Source organism: Bos indicus, chromosome 8 (assembly GCF_029378745.1).
Source record: "Bos indicus isolate NIAB-ARS_2022 breed Sahiwal x Tharparkar chromosome 8, NIAB-ARS_B.indTharparkar_mat_pri_1.0, whole genome shotgun sequence".
Lineage (NCBI taxonomy): Eukaryota > Metazoa > Chordata > Mammalia > Artiodactyla > Bovidae > Bos > Bos indicus.
This window is the reverse complement of record NC_091767.1, coordinates 94,124,843-94,141,830: the sequence shown is the minus strand read 5'-3', so window position 1 is coordinate 94,141,830 and position 16,988 is coordinate 94,124,843. Positions and strand designations below refer to the sequence as shown.

The 16,988-nt window shown below is 37.4% G+C and overlaps 1 protein-coding gene across 1 annotated transcript; it reads right to left on the bottom strand.

Annotated features, from left to right (window-relative positions):
* Nucleotides 1-15,023: 15,023 nt before the first annotated feature.
* On the bottom strand, nucleotides 15,024-15,977 carry LOC139184422 (olfactory receptor 13C7-like). Its single transcript, XM_070794178.1, has one exon. It carries the CDS (start codon nucleotides 15,975-15,977, stop codon nucleotides 15,024-15,026), a length of 954 nt encoding a protein of 317 aa, XP_070650279.1.
* Between the last annotated feature and the right edge of the window lie 1,011 nt (nucleotides 15,978-16,988).

Genomic DNA, 16,988 nt, shown 5'->3' with positions numbered 1-16,988 from the left:
ATAGAATTACTAGACATGACATTAAGAAGTTATTCTGACTGTATTTAATATTGTCAAGAAGGTAGAGAAAAAATCATGTCATCTGAGATACAGAAAATTATATTTATAGATATATATTTATAAATAAATATATTTATTTATATTTATAAATATAAAATTATATTTAGAGATATTTTAAAAATACAAATTCTAAGACCTAGTAATGAAGTGTATCTAATATGAATCTATCCAGTATACTTTGGGTGGAATTAAAGTAATTGGACCATGCAGAAGGAAAGACTAGTGAACAAGGAATCAGAGAAATAGTTACACTTTTTAAAATAAAACAAAGAGAAAAGACAATGAAAAAAATGTGAACAGACCATTAACTGTGTGAGACAGCTTTAAGTGATATGGTATACATATAACTGGAGTCCAAAAAAGAAAAAGGAGTAGTAAATACAAAATGCAAAACAAAAATAATATTTAAATAATGGATAGAAACTTTCTAAACTTGATGAAAACAATAAATACACAGACAAAAAAAATCTCAGTAGCCAAAATAATGAGAAACAGAAAGAAAACCACACCAAGGTTCAGCAACAAATTGCTTAAAAATCAGAAAAGAGGTAGCTTATGTTCATAAGAGAGAAGTTTGTTCTCACTGAAAGCCTGAGATAATGAAGAAACCACAACATTAAAGTACTGAAAGAAAAAGAGTCACTATAATATTCTGTAATCTGTAGAAAGAGAAGCAATGCCAAAGAATGTTCAAATACCACAGAACTGCACTCATTTCACAAGCTAGCAAAATAATACTCAAAATTCGCCAAGCTAGGCCTCAACAGTCCATGAACTGAGAACTTCCAGATGATCAAGTTGGATTTAGAAAAGGTAGAGGAACCAGAGATCAAATTGCCAACAATCTGTTGGGTCATAGAAAAAGCAAGAGAATTCCAGAAAAACAAACAAACAAACAAAAAAACTATCTACTTCTGCTTTATTGACTATGCCAAAGCCTTTGACTGTGTGGATCACAACAAACTATGGAAGAAAATTCTTAACAAGTTGGGAATACCAGACCACCTTACCTGCCTCCTGAAAAATCTGTATGCAGGTCAAGAAGGAACAGTTAGAACCAGATATGGAACTACAGACTGGTTCCAAATTGGGAAAGGAATACATCAAGGCTGTATATTGTCATCCTGCTTATTAAACTTAAATGAAGAGTACATCATGAGAAACGCTGGCTGCAGAAGCACAAGCTGGAATCAAGATTGCCAAGAGAAATATCAATAACCTCAGATATGCAGGTGACACCACCCTTATGGCATAAAATGAAGAGGAGCTAAAGAACCTCTTGATGAAAGTGAAAGAAGAGAGTGAAAGGCAGGCTTAAAACTCAAAATTCAAAAAACTAAGATCATGGCAGGTAATCCCTTCACTTCATGACAAATAGATAGGGAAACAATGGAAACAGTGACAGACTTTACATTCTTGGGCTCCAGAATCACTGCAGATGGTGACTGTAGCCATGAAATCAAATACATTTGCTTCTTGGAGGAAAAGCAATGACCAATCTAGATAGCATATTAAAAAGCAGAAACATTACTTTCCCAACAATGGTCTGTCTAGTCAAAGCTTATGGATTTTCCTGTAGTCATGTATGGATGTGAAAGTTGGACCATAAGGAAAGCTGAGCACTGAAGAACTGATGCTTTTGAACTGTGGTGTTGGAGAAGACTCTTGAGAGTTCCTTGGACAGCAGGGAGAACCAACCAGTCAATCCTAAATGAGATCAGTCCTGAATATTCACTGGATGGACTGATTCTGTAGCTGAAACTCCAATACATTGGCAACTTGATTTGGCACCTTTTTCTTGGAAAAGAGCATGATGCTGGGAAAGATTGAAGGCAGGAGGAGAAGGGGACAATAGAGGATGATACGGTTGGAAGGCATCCCCGGCTCAATGGACATGGGTTTGGGTGGACTCTGGGAGTTGGTAATGGACAGGGAAACCTGGTGTGCTGCAGTCCATGGGCTTGCAAAGATCGGACATGCACTGACTAAACTGAACAGATAGAATTCTATACCCAATGTACATAGATTTCAAAATTAACATTTTTTCATTTATCATTCTTAGAATCAGCACTGGTTCCATTTTAGTGGAAAATTGAATTTAGTAATCAAGGTCTGGCAATAGATTTACAATTACTATTAACATATCACTGCTCCCAGGTGTTCTCAGCGGTCACAAGTGTGGAATAAGTGTGCTTTTATATGCACCTATGTACATGTAAATATACACACTTTTACTGATATTTGCGTCCATATTTTGCTGTTGTTCAGTCGCTCAGTCACGTCTGACTCTTTGCAACCCAATGGACTGTGGCCCACCAGGCTTTCCTGTTTTTTACTAACTCCAGGAGTTTGCTCAAACTCATGTCCATTGAGTTGAGGATGCCGTCCAATCATCTCATCCTCTGCCACCCTCTTCTCTTTCTGCTCTGAATATTTCCCAGCATCAGGGTCTTTTCCAGTGAGTCGGTTCTTTGAATCAGGTGACCATAGTATTGGAGCTTCAGCTTCAGCATCAGTCCTTCCAATGAATAGGCAGGGTTGGTTTCCTTTAGGATTGACTGATTTGATCTCCTTTCTGTCCAAGGAACTCTCAAGAGTCTTGTTCAGCACCACAATTTGAAAGCATCAGTTCTTTGGTGCTCAGCCTTTTTTATGGTTCAACTTCACATCTGTATGTGACTACTGGAAAAACCATAGCTTTGACTCTCTGGCCTTTCTTGGCAAAGTGATGTCTCTGCTTTTTAATATGCTGTCTAGGAGCTGACTGTGGCTTGGATCATGAACTCCTTATTGCCAAATTCAGACTGAAATTGAAGAAAATGGAGAAAGCCACTAGACCATTCAGGTATTACCTAAATCAAATCCCTTACGACTATACAGTGGAAGTGAGAAATAAATTTAAGGGACTAGATCTGATAGACAGAGTGCCTGATGAACTATGGATGGAGGTTTGTGACATTGTACAGGAGACAGGAATCAAGACCATCCCCAAGAAAAAGATATGCAAAAAAGCAAAATGGCTGTCTGAGGAGGCCTTACAAATAACTGTGAAAGAAGGGACGCAAAAAGCAAAGGAGACTCTCTGGGTTTCTTGGACTTGGGTGATTATTTCCTTCCCCATTTTAGGGAAGTTTTCAACAATTATCTCTTCAAGTATTTTCTCATGGTCTTTATTTTTGTCTTCTTCTTCTGGAACCCCTATGATTCGAATGTTGTAGCATTTAATATTGTCCTGGAGGTCTCTGAGATTGTCCTCCTTTCTTTTAATTTGTTTTTCTTTTATCCTCTCTGATTCATTTATTTCTACCATTCTATCTTCTAATTCACTAATCCTATCTTCTGCCTCTGTTATTCTACTATTTGTTGCCTCCAGAGTGTTTTTAATTTCATTTATTGCATTATTCATTATATATTGACTCTCTTTTATTTCTTCTAGGTCCTTGTTAAACCTTTCTTGCATCTTCTCAATCTTTGTCTCCAGGCTATTTATCTGTGATTCCATTTTGATTTCAAGATTTTGGATCAATTTCACTATCATTATTCGGAATTCTTTATCAGGTAGATTCCCTATCTCTTCCTCCTTTGTTTGGTTTGGTGGGCATTTATCCTGTTCCTTTATCTACTGGGTATTCCTCTGTCTCTTAATCTTGTTTAAATTGCTGAGTTTGGGGTGTCCTTTCTGTATTCTGGCTGTTTGTGGAGTTCTCTTTATTGTGGCATTTCCTCACTGTGTGTGGGTTTGTACAGGTGGCTTGTCAAGGTTTCTTGGTTAGGGAAGCTTGTGTCGGTGTTCTGGTGGGTGAAGCTGTATTTCTTCTCTCTGGAGTGCAATGAAATGTCCAGTAATGAGTTATGGGATGTCTATGGTTTGGGGGTGACTTTGAGCTGCCTGTATCTTGGAGCTCAGGGCTGTGTTCCTTGTTGCTGGAGAATTTTCTTGGTATGTCTTGCCCTGAAACTTGTTGGCCATTGTGTGGTGCTTGGTTTCAGTGCAGGTATGGAGGCATTTGATGAGCTCCTGTCAATTAATGGTCCTTGGAGTCAGGAGCTCCCTGGGGTCAGGGTTTGGACTTATGCCTCCTGCTTCCAGTTATCAGTCTTATTTTTACAGTAGTTTCATAGCTTCTCCTTCTATACAGCATCACTGATAAAACATCTACGTTAAAGATGAAAAGTTTCTCTACTGTAAAGGTCACCCAGAGAGGTTCACAGCATTATATGGAGAAGAGAAGAGGGAGGAGGGAGTTAGAGTGACCCGAATGAGATGAGGTGGAATCAATAGAGGAGAGAGTGGGCTATCCAGTAATCTCTTCCTTATGTGCACTCCACAACTGGACTGCTCAGAGTTGTTCATGGAGTTATACAGAGAAGAAAAGAAGGAGGAAGGTGACAGAGGTGGCCAGGAGGTTAAAAGAGGGGAATGAAAAGGAGGGAGACAGATCCAGCCAGTAATCAGTTTCTTAAGTGTTCTCCACCGTCTGGAACACACAGAAATTCACAGAGTTGGGTAGAGTAGAGAGGGGTTAGGGAGGAGACACAGGCGACCTGGTGGAGAAAAAGGAGAGTCCAAAGGGAGAGACAGCAGTTAAGCCAGTAATCTCGCTCCCTAGTGATAAATGGGTACTGAAGATTGGGTTCTTAAAGGTACAAAATTGATAACAAATACATAAAAGTAAAAATTAAAAATCTAGAGTAGAGTTTAGAATTTCAAAAATACGATGTTAAAGAAAAGAAGAAGGAAAGAAAGAAAAAATGAACAAACAAAAACAAACAAGGTCGTGAAAATTATAAAGAAAATATAGGTACAAAACTGATAACTAATACCAAAAAGCAAAAGTTAAAAATCTATAGTAGAGTTTGGAATTTCAAAAATACAATGTTAAAAAAAGAAGAAGAAAAAGAAAGAGTGAGGAAAAAAAACAAACAAGGACAAACAAAGTCGCATAAATTATAAAGAAAGTACAGGTACAAAATTTATAACAAATACCAAAAAGCATAAATTAAAAATCTAGAGTAGAGTTTGGAATTTCAGATATACAATGTTATTTAAAAGAAGAAGAGAAAGAAACAGAGAAAAAGAAAAAGAGAAAATAAAAAAGTGTCACAGAAATTATGGAAAAAAAAAAACTATAGGTACAAAATTGATAACAAATAACAAAAAGCTAAAATTAAAAATCTAGAGTAGAACCCCAAGACACATATCAATCAAATTAACAAAGATCAAACACAAAGAACAAATATTAAAAGCAGTAAGGGAAAAACTACAAATAACACACAAGGGAATTCCCATAAGGATAACAGCTGATCTTTCAATAGAAACTCTTCAAGCCAGGAGGGAATGGCAAGACATACTTAAAGTGATGAAAGAAAATAACCTACAGCCCAGATTATTGTAGCCAGCAAGGATCTCATTCAAATACGAAGGAGAAATCAAAAGCTTTTCAGACAAGCAAAAGCTGAGAGAATTCAGCACCATCAAACCAGCTCTCCAACAAATACTAAAGGATATTCTCTAGATAGGAAACACAAAAATGGTGTATAAAATCGAACCCAAAACAATAAAGTAAATGGCAATGGGATCATACTTATCAGTAATTACCTCAAACATAAATGGGTTGAATGCCCCAACCAAAAGACAAAGACTGGCTGAATGGATACAAAAACAAGACCCTACATATGTTGTTTACAAGAAACCCACCTCAAAACAGGGGACACATACAGACTGAAAATGAAGGGCTGGAAAAAGATTTTCCATGCAAATAGGGACCAAAAGAAAGCAGGAGTAGCAATACTCATATCAGATAAAATAGACTTTAAAACAAAGGCTGTGAAAAGAGACAAAGATGGTCACTACATAATGATCAAAGGATCAATCCAAGAAGAAGATATAACAATTATAAATATATATGCACCCAACACGGGAGCGCCGCAATATGTAAGACAAATGCTAACAAGTATGAAAGGAGAAATTAACAATAACACAATAATAGTGGGAGACTTTAATACCCCACTCACTCCTATGGATAGATCAACTAAACAGAAAATTAACAAGGAAACACAAACGTTAAACGATACAATAGACCAGTTAGACCTAATTGATATCTATAGGACATTTCATCCCAAAACAATGAATTTCACCTTTTTCTCAAGCGCACATGGAATGTTCTCCAGGATAGATCACATCCTAGGCCATAAATCTAGCCTTGGTAAATTCAAAAAAATAGAAATCATTCCAAGCATCTTTTCTGACCACAATGCAATAAGATTAGATCTCAATTACAGGAGAAAAACTATTAAAAATTCCAACATATGGAGGCTGAACAACACGCTGCTGGATAACCAACAAATCACAGAAGAAGTCAAAAAAGAAATCCAAATTTGCATAGAAACGAATGAAAATGAAAACACAACAACCCCAAACCTATGGGACACTTTAAAAGCAGTCCTAAGGGGAAAATTCATAGCAATACAGGCATACCTCAAGAAACAAGAAAAAAGTCAAATAAATAACCTAACCCTACACCTAAAGCAACTAGAAAAGGAAGAAATGAAGAACCCCAGGGTTAGTAGAAGGAAAGAAATCTTAAAAATTAGGGCAGAAATAAATGCAAAAGAAACAAAAGAGACGATAGCAAAAATCAACAAAGCCAAAAGCTGGTTCTTTGAAAGGATATATAAAATTGACAAACCATTAGCCAGACTCATCAAGAATCAAAGGGAGAAAAATCAAATCAATAAAATTAGAAATGAAAATGGAGAGATCACAACAGACAACACAGAAAGACAAAGGATCATAAGAGACTACTATCAACAATTATATGCCAATAAAATGGACAAATTCTTAGAAAAGTACAACTTTCCAAAACTGGACCAGAAAGAAATAGAAAATCTTAACAGACCCATCACAAGCACGGAAATTGAAACTGTAATAAAAAATCCCCCAGCAAACAAAAGCCCAGGTCCAGACGGCTTCACAGCTGAATTCTACCAAGAATTTAGAGAAGAGCTAACACCTATCCTGCTCAAACTCTTCCAGAAAATTGCAGAGGAAGGTAAACTTCCAAACTCATTCTATGAGGCCACCATCACCCTAATACCAAAACCTGACAAAGATCCCACAAAAAAAGAAAACTACAGGCCAATATCACTGATGAACATAGACGCAAAAATCCTTAACAAAATTCTAGCAATCAGAATCCAACAACACATTAAAAAGATCATACACCATGACCAAATGGGCTTTATCCCAGGGATGCAAGGATTCTTCAATATCTGCAAATCAATCAATGTAATATACCACATTAACAAATTGAAAAATATAAACCATACGATTATCTCAATAGATGCAGAGAAAGCCTGTGACAAAATTCAACATCCATTTCTGATAAAAACTCTCCAGAAAGCAGGAATAGAAGGAATATACCTCAACATAATGAAAGCTATATATGACAAACCCACAGCAAACATTATCCTCAATGGTGAAAAATTGAAAGCATTTCCTCTAAAGTCAGGAACAAGACAAGGGTGCCCACTTTCACCATTACTATTCAACATAGTTTTGGAAGTTTTGGCCACAGCAATCAGAGCAGAAAAAGAAATAAAAGGAATCCAAATTGGAAAAGAAGTAAATCTCTCACTGTTTGCAGATGACATGATCCTCTACATAGAAAACCCTAAAGACTCTACCAGAAAATTACTAGAACTAATCAATGATTATAGTAAAGTTGCAGGATATAAAATCAACACACAGAAATCCCTTGCATTCCTATACACTAACAATGAGAAAACAGAAAGAGAAATTAAGGAAACAATTCCATTTACCATTGCAACGGAAAGAATAAAATACTTAGGAATATATCTACCTAAAGAAACTAAAGACCTATATATAGAAAACTATAAAACACTGGTGAAAGAAATCAAAGAGGACACTAATAGATGGAGAAATATACCATGTTCATGGATTGGAAGAATCAATATAGTGAAAATGAGTATACTACCCAAAGCAATTTATAGATTCAATGCAATCCCCATCAAGCTACCAACGGTATTCTCCATAGAGCTAGAACAAATAATTTCACAATTTGTATGGAAATACAAAAAACCTCGAATAGCCAAAGCTATCTTGAGAAAGAAGAAGGGAACTGTAGGAATCAACCTACCTGACTTCAGGATCTATTACAGAGCCATAGTTATCAAGACAGTATGGTACTGGCACAAAGACAGAAATATTGATCAATGGAACAAAATAGAAAGCCCAGAGATAAATCCACGCACATATGGACACCTTATCTTTGACAAAGGAGGCAAGAATATACAATGGATTAAAGACAATCTCTTTAACAAGTGGTGCTGGGAAAACTGGTCAACCACTTGTAAAAGAATGAAACTAGAACACTTTCTAACACCATACACAAAAATAAACTCAAAATGGATTAAAGATCTCAATGTAAGACCAGAAACTATAAAACTCCTAGAGGAGAACATAGGCAAAACACTCTCCGACATACATCACAGCAGGATCCTCTATGACCCACCTCCCAGAATATTGGAAATAAAAGCAAAAATAAACAAATGGGACCTAATTAAACTTACAAGCTTCTGCACAACAAAGGAAACTATTAGCAAGGTGAAAAGGCAGCCTTCAGAATGGGAGAAAATAATAGCAAATGAAGCAACGGACAAACAACTAATCTCAAAAATATACAAGCAGCTCCTACAGCTCAATTCCAGAAAAATAAATGACCCAATCAGAAAATGGGCCAAAGAACTAAATAGACATTTCTCCAAAGAAGACATACAGATGGCTAACAAACACATGAAAAGATGCTCACCATCACTCATTATCAGAGAAATGCAAATGAAAACCACTATGAGGTACCATTTCACGCCAGTCAGAATGGCTGCGATCCAAAAGTCTACAAGCAATAAATGCTGGAGAGGGTGTGGAGAAAAGGGAACCCTCTTACACTGTTGGTGGGAATGCAAACTAGTACAGCCACTATGGAGAACAGTGTGGAGATTCCTTAAAAAACTGGAAATAGAACTGCCTTATGATCCAGCAATCCCACTGCTGGGCATACACACTGAGGAAACCAGAAGGGAAAGGGACACGTGTACCCCAATGTTCATTGCAGCACTGTTTATAATAGCCAGGACATGGAAGCAACCTAGATGCCCATCAGCAGATGAATGGATAAGAAAGCTGTGGTATATATACACAATGGAGTATTACTCAGCCATTAAAAAGAATACATTTGAATCAGTTCTAATGAGGTGGATGAAACTGGAGCCTATTATACAGAGTGAAGTAAGCCAGAAAGAAAAACACCAATACAGTATACTAACACATATATATGGAATTTAGAAAGATGGTAACAATAACCCTGTATATGAGACAGCAAAAGAGACACTGATGTATAGATCAGTCCTATGGACTCTGTGGGAGAGGGGGAGGGAGAGGGTGGGGAGATTTGGGAGAATGGCATTGAAACATGTATAATATCATGTATGAAACGAGTCACCAGTCCAGGTTCGATGCACGGTACTGGATGCTTGGGGCTGGTGCACTGGGACGACCCAGAGGGATGGTATGGGGAGGGAGGAGGGAGGAGGGTTCAGGATGGGGAACACAGGTATACCTGTGGTGGATTCATTTCGATGTTGGGCAAAACTAATACAATATTGTAAAGTTTAAAAATAAAATAAAAAAAAAAAAAAAAAAGCAAAGGAGAAAAGGAAAGATATACCCATTTGAATGCAGAGTTCTATTCTGCATTCAAGGAGAGATAAGAAAGCCTTCTCCAGTGATCAATGCAAAGAAATAGAGGAAAACAACAGAATGGGAAAGACTAGAGATCTCTTCAAGAAAATTAGAGATACCAAGGGAACATTTCATGCAAATATGGGCTCAATAAGGCCAGAAATGGTAGGGACCTAGCAGAAGCAGAAGATATTAAGAAGAGGTGGCAAGAATTCACAGAAGAATTGTACAAAAAAGATCTTCATGATAAAGATAGTCACAATGGTGTGATCACTCACCTAGAGCCAGACATCCTGGAATATGAAGTGAAGTGGGCATTAGGAAGCATCACTACAAACAAAGCTAGTGGAGGTGATGGAATTCAGGTTGAGCTATTTCAAATCCTGAAAGATGATGCTGTAAAAGTGCGGCATTCAATACGACAGTAAATTTGGAAAACTCAGCAGTGGCCACAGGACTGGAAAAGGTCAGTTTTCATTCTAATCCCAAAGAAAGGCAATGCCAAAGAATGCTCAAACTACCACACAATTGCACTCATCTCACATGCTAGTGAAGTAATGATTAAAATTCTCCAAGCCAGGCTTCAGCAGTACATGAACCGTGAACTTCCAGATGTTCAAGGTGGTTTTAGAAAAGGCAGAGGAACCAGAGATCAAATTGCCAACATACGTTGGATCATGGAAAAAGCAAGAGAGTTCCAGAGAAACATCTATCTGCTTTATTGAATATGCCAAAGCCTTTGACTATGTGGATCACAATAAACTGTGGAAAATTCTCAAAGAGATGGGAATACCAGACCACCTGACCTGCCTCTTGAGAAACCTATATGCAGGTAGGAAGCACAGATAGAATTGGACATGGAACAACAGACTGGTTCCAAATAGGAAAAGGAGTATGTCAAGGCTGTATATTGTCACCCTGCTTATTTAGCTTATATGCAGAGTACATCATGAGAAACGCTGGGCTGGAGGAAACGCAAGCTGGAATCAAGATTGCCGGGAGAAATATCAATAACCTCTGATATGCAGATGACAAGATCCTTATGTCAGAAAGTGAAGAACTAAAGAGCCTCTTGATGAAAGTGAAAAAGGAGAGTGAAAAAGTTGGCTTAAAGCTCAACATTCAGAAAACTAAGATCATGGCATCCAGTCCCATCACTTCATGCAGACAGATGGAGAAACAGTGGCTGACTTTATTTTTCTGGGCTCCAAAGTCACTGCAGATGGTGATTGCAGCCATGAAATTAAAAGACGCTTACTCCTTGGAAGGAAAGTTATGACCAAACTAGACAGCATATTCAAAATCAGAGACATTACTTTGCCAACAAACATCTGTCTAGTCAAGGCTATGGTTTTTCCAGTGGTCATATATGGATGAGAGAGTTGGACTATAAAGAAAGTGGAGCACAAAAGAATTGATGCTTTTGCACTGTGGTGTTGGAGAAGACTCTTGAGAGTCCCTTGGACTGCAAGGAGATCCAACCAGTCCATCCTAAAGGATATCAGTCCTGGGTGTTCATTAGAAGGACTGATGTTGAAGCTGAAACTCCAGTACTTTGGCTACCTGATGCAAAGAGCTGACTCATTTGAAAAGAGCCTAATGCTGGGAGGGATTGGGGGCAAGAGAGAAGGGGATGACAGAGGATGATGGCTGGATGGCATCACTGACTCGATGGAAGTGGGTTTCGGTGGACTCCAGGAGTTGCTGATGAACAGGGAGGCCTGGTTTCCTGTGATTCATGGGGTTGCAAAGAGTTGGATGACTGAGCAACTGAACTGAACTGAACTGAAGTACGTTTGTCATAGCTTTTCTTCCAAGGAACAATCATCAATTAATTTCATGGCTCCAGTCATCACCCACAGTGATTTTGGAGCCCAAGAAAACAAAGTGTCTCATTGTTTCCATTTTTCCCCCCATGTCTATTTGCCATGAAGTGATGGGGCTGAATGCCATGATCTTACTTTTTGAATGTTGTGTTTTAAGCTATTTTTGCACTCTCCTGTTTAATCCTCATCAAGAGGATCTCTAGTTCCTCTTTGCTTTCTGTCATTAGGCTGGTGTGATTTGCTTACCTGAGGTTATTGATATTTTTCCCAGCAATCTGGATTCCAGCCTGTGCTTCATCCAGCTCAGCATTTCTCATGATGTACTCTGCATAGTAATTCAATAAGCAAGGTGAAAGAATCCAATCTAATGTACATCTTTCCCAATTTGGAACCAGTTCGTTGTTCCACGTCCAGTTCTAACTGTTCCTTCTTGACCTGCATACAGGTTCTCAAGAGGCAGGTAAGGCAGTCTGGTATTCCCACCTCTTTTAAGAATTTTCTACAGTTTGGTGTTATCCACAAGGTCAAAGACTTTAGCATAGTCAATAAAGCAGAAGTAGGTGTTTTTTCTGGAATTCCCTTGCTTTTTCTATGATCCAATAGATGTTGGAAAATTGATCTCTGTTTCCTATGATGTTTCTAAATCAAGCTTTTACATCTAGAAGATCTTGGTTCATGTACAGTTGAAGCCTAGCTTGAAGGATTTTGAGCATTATCTTGCTATTTGATATTATCTTGTTAACACGTGAAATGAGTGCAATTGTGTGGTAGTTTGAATATTTTGTGGTAGTTTGAACATTTGTGTAATCCATATGAATTTCTATATATATGTATCAGTTCAGTTCAGTTCAGTTGCTCAGTCTTGTTTGACTCTTTGCAACCCCATGAATTTCAGCACCCAGGTCTCCCTGTCCATCACCAACTCCAGGAGTTCACTCAGACTCACGTCCATCGAGTCGGTGATGCCATCCAGCCATCTCATCCTCTGTCATCCCCTTCTCCTCCTGGCCCCAATCCCTCCCAGCATCAGAGTCTTTTCCAATGAGTCAACCCTTCGAATGAGGAGTTTCACCTTCAGCATCATTCCCTCCAAAGAAATCCCAGGGCTGATCTCCTTCAGAATGGACTGCTTGGATCTCCTTGCAGTCCAAGGGACCCCCAAGAGTCTTCTCCAACACCACAGTTCAAAAGCATCAATTCTTCGGCGCTCAGCTTTCTTCACAGTCCAACTCTCACATCCATACATGACCACTGGAAAAACCAGTGGTTTTCGACTAGCCTTGACTAGACGGTCTTTGTTGGCAAAGTAATGTCTCTGCTTTTCAATATGCTATCTAGGTTGGTCATAACTTTCCTTCCAAGGAGTAAGCGTCTTTTAATTTCATGGCTGCAGTCACCATCTGCAGTGATTTTGGAGCCCAGAAAAATAAAGTCTGAGACTGTTCCCATATCTATATCTCTATTTTTCTGTATGCATATTGCTCTATGTATATACTGAAAGCAGTGAGTTCACACTATCTTCTTACCCAGTATCTCGTGGTTTTTTCTAGTTTTTCTCTTTCTGTGTGTGTAACTCTTCTGTCAGTGGTAAGCAGGCTCTCACTATACCTCATATGTTTACTTATCTCTTGTGTCATGTCCTGTATATAATTGAGCTCCCATTCCTTTTGATTCACTTTACCTCTATCTCTCCACAATTCCCACACTAACATCCTTTTCTTCTTATAATACGATAATGATCACAAGTGGAATTTTAATTTTAATACTTGTCCTCACAGCTGAAAAATTTTAATATACAGAACTTCAAACAAAACATGTGTGGTAAGTTTTCTGAAAATACATTTTTTAAAAAGATATAGGTTATAAAAAAGAGATTAATGGTAGAAACGTTGTCCTTAATTACTCCCACCTTTCAGAATACATGCACCTGAAAATTCTTATGTTACATGGATGAAGGATGCATCCTTATTTCCTTATTTTTAATTTTTACTTCTTTTCTCTTGAAATAGAGTTGATTTACAATATTGCATTTGTTTCAGTTATACAGCATGGTGATTTACTATTTTTATAGATTGTACTCCATTTAAAGTATTAATAGACAATAATGGATATATTTCCTCTTCTGGAAAGGAAATCTTGTTGCTTATTTATACATAATAGTTTGTGTTTCTTCATTCCATACCTTGGCTCATCCTCCCCATTTCCCTCTCCTGACTGATGACCACTAGCTTGTTCTCTATATCTGTGACTCTGTTACTGTTTGTTAACATAAATTTATTAGTTCTATTTTTTAGATTTCACATAAAAGTAGTAACAGAGTATTTGTCATTCTCTGACTCATTTCACTAAGTGTAATATATTCTAGGTATATCTGTGTTGCTTTAGGTGGCAGAATTTCATTCTTTCTTTGTGGCTGAGTAATATTCTATTGGGGCTTCCCTGATGGTTGAATGGTAAAGATGCCCCTGCCAATTCAGGACACATAGATTTGATCTCTGGGTCAGGAAGATCCCCAGGAGAAGGAAATGGCAACCCACTCCAGTATTATTGCCTGAGAAATCTCTTCGACAGAGAAGCTGGCAGGAGACAGTCTATGGGTTCCCAAAAGTTTTGGACATAGCAAGTAAACAACAACGATATTCACACACATATATATATACACACACATTACATCTTCTTTATCCATTCATCAGCTGATGGACACTTATGTTGCTTCCATATCTTGGCAATTGTAAACAGTGCTATCACTGTGGGTAAATTTGGAAGGATTTTTCAGAATTAAAACATTTAAATTTTCTTTAATTAGATGCCTGAGTTGTCACCATAGGAGAAATATGATAATGGGGATGAAGTGACATATACTATTGTCCTTAAGTGTGAAAGAATAGGATATATTTGGATAACTACATGGTGCCTGCAGCATAGTGTAGCAGACTGGGTAGAAGAAACACAGCAAGGGAAAGAAGAAGGAACATTTTATATATATATACACACACACACTAGAAAAAGGAGGTTGGGGCTGATCAAGTCCTGAATAAAACAAAAATGAATAATAAAGAGAAAAAACATGAACTCAAGTAGTTCTCTCAAAAAGGGGAATAAAAAATACATATTTTTAATTGTCAAAAATTAAACTTGGATATTTCTGGAAAAGTTTAATTTCAATTTTTTTCTTGTTTCTGAAAGTTTGTTCTCACTTCATGGACTACATGTCCCTACATTTTTATGATATTTTCATAAATATTGAAGTTAGATTATTACCTGAAATTTCTTCCCAACTCTTAAATTCTGTGATTTTACGTATAGCCTTTATTTCCTTTGTTCTGCTTATACTGAAAACCTTGCATCCAATATATGAGCTTATTTTGTACATAAATTCAAAGATACAAATTTCTCATTCTTTCCTCCAGAACCAGTCTAGCTGTCAATTTTCTCATAGCGTCATGCACTTCTGTATTCCTCAGGCTATAGATGATAGGATTGAGCATCGGTGTGACTACTCCATAGAACAGGGCAATCAATTTATCAAAAGCAGCATCTTTGGACTTTGGCTTCATATACATGAAGAGGATTGTCCCATAAAACACAGTCACCACCATTATGTGGGCTGAGCAGGTGGGAAAAGCCTTTTTTCTTCCTTCTGCTGAATCGATTCTTAGGACAGTGGAAAGGATGAAAATATAGGAGATACAAACCAACAGTAATGGAACAAATAAAAATATTACATTGCCCACCATGATAGTTATCTCACTCAAGGATATATCTGTGCAAGCTAGCTTGACAAAAGCCAATATTTCACAAACAAAATGATTGATGAGATTTTTTCCACAGAAGGGCAACTGTACTGCAAGAATTGTTTCTGTCAATGAGTTGAGAAAGCCCAGTCCCCAGGAGAGAGCTGCCATCTGAATACAAAGCGCCTTGCTCATGATGATAGGGCATCTCAGAGGGTTACAGATGCCTATGGAACGGTCATATGCCATCACTGCTAGAAGTACACACTCTGTCGACCCCATAGTGTAAGAGACAGACATCTGAACAACACACCTAGTGAAGGAGATAGTTTTTTTCTCTGATAGAAAGTGTATCAGCACTGAGGGGATAAAGGAGGATGTGTACCAAATGTCAAGGAAGGAAAGATGACAGAGGAAGAAGTACACAGGGGTGTGAAGGTGGGAATCCAGGAGAGTGAGGATGACCAGAGTGCTGTTCCCCAGGAGAATCACCAGGTACATCAACAAACACATCGCAAAAAGGAGTTTTTCTGCTCTTGGATACTCAGAAAGTCCCTGTAGAATGAACTCAATGTCTGTCCAATTGGTCCTTTCCATATCACATTTTCATACCTGGAGTAATCCAGAAGAGATGCGGGTTTAAGGACTCTATACAGTATTATAATATGAAATAAGAGAATATTGGAGGAAGGGCAACAGGTCAGTATTAGCTGGCTGGGTTTACAGTTGTGAGTTTAGATTTTCAAACTTTTCTTTTAGCTCATGTGTCAGGGAATAAAAGAAAGACAATAATTATGTTGGTAATTTATTAAAAATACAAACTTAATATTCCATTTCTGACTTTATGTGCACAAATTCTGAGTCAGGGAAGAATTATTTAATAAATATTTGTTATTCCTGATTCAGATTTACTTTGAATATCATCATTTTGGAAATAACATGCTTAACATCATTAAAATATTGATTTATGATTTTATATCATGCCAGTCACTAACAGTAACATTGGTTAGGGTTTTACAAATTATGAAAATTTTCATCATACTTATTTTATCATCACTATAATACTCTGAGGGAGATAAAGTTCATAACGTAAGAAGTATTTTAAAACACAGTAGGTAAACAACCTACTATTAAGTTCTATGTTTTCTGACTTTACATCCCCCTTTTGAAATTACTTGGTTATTGCTCTCAAAATTATAGAAGTTGTCTGAGTGGGAGTGTCTAAGGCATCTTTTAGAATAACGCTCTCCAGATGATTCTATTGTGTAGCTGAGGAAGAAAACACCCATCCAGATCTTAGTATACAGATGAATCACATGTGAAATTTTTGTAAAAGACTCTCAATCAGTGGATCTGAAGTAGGTTTTAAGATCTGTATTCATTAACATATTTTCAGATGTTGTTGATGTTGCTTGTGTATAAGCACATGAATAGCAAGGCCTTTTAAATCATCTCTCCCTGATATCTTTGGAACTTGCCATTGGGGTTTCAGTTCTATGTAGGATTGAAATTGAACAGCAGACAATACAAAACTAAACATTTTGGTGAGACTTCTGTGTAAGTGTATTGCAATTTGTTTTGGATTCCTTAGTTTTTAGAAGTACAACC

Bases quoted from the DNA above. Each gene is read 5' to 3' on its own strand.
- LOC139184422 (XM_070794178.1), bottom strand. From the start codon at position 15,977: ATGGAAAGGACCAATTGGACAGACATTGAGTTCATTCTACAGGGACTT.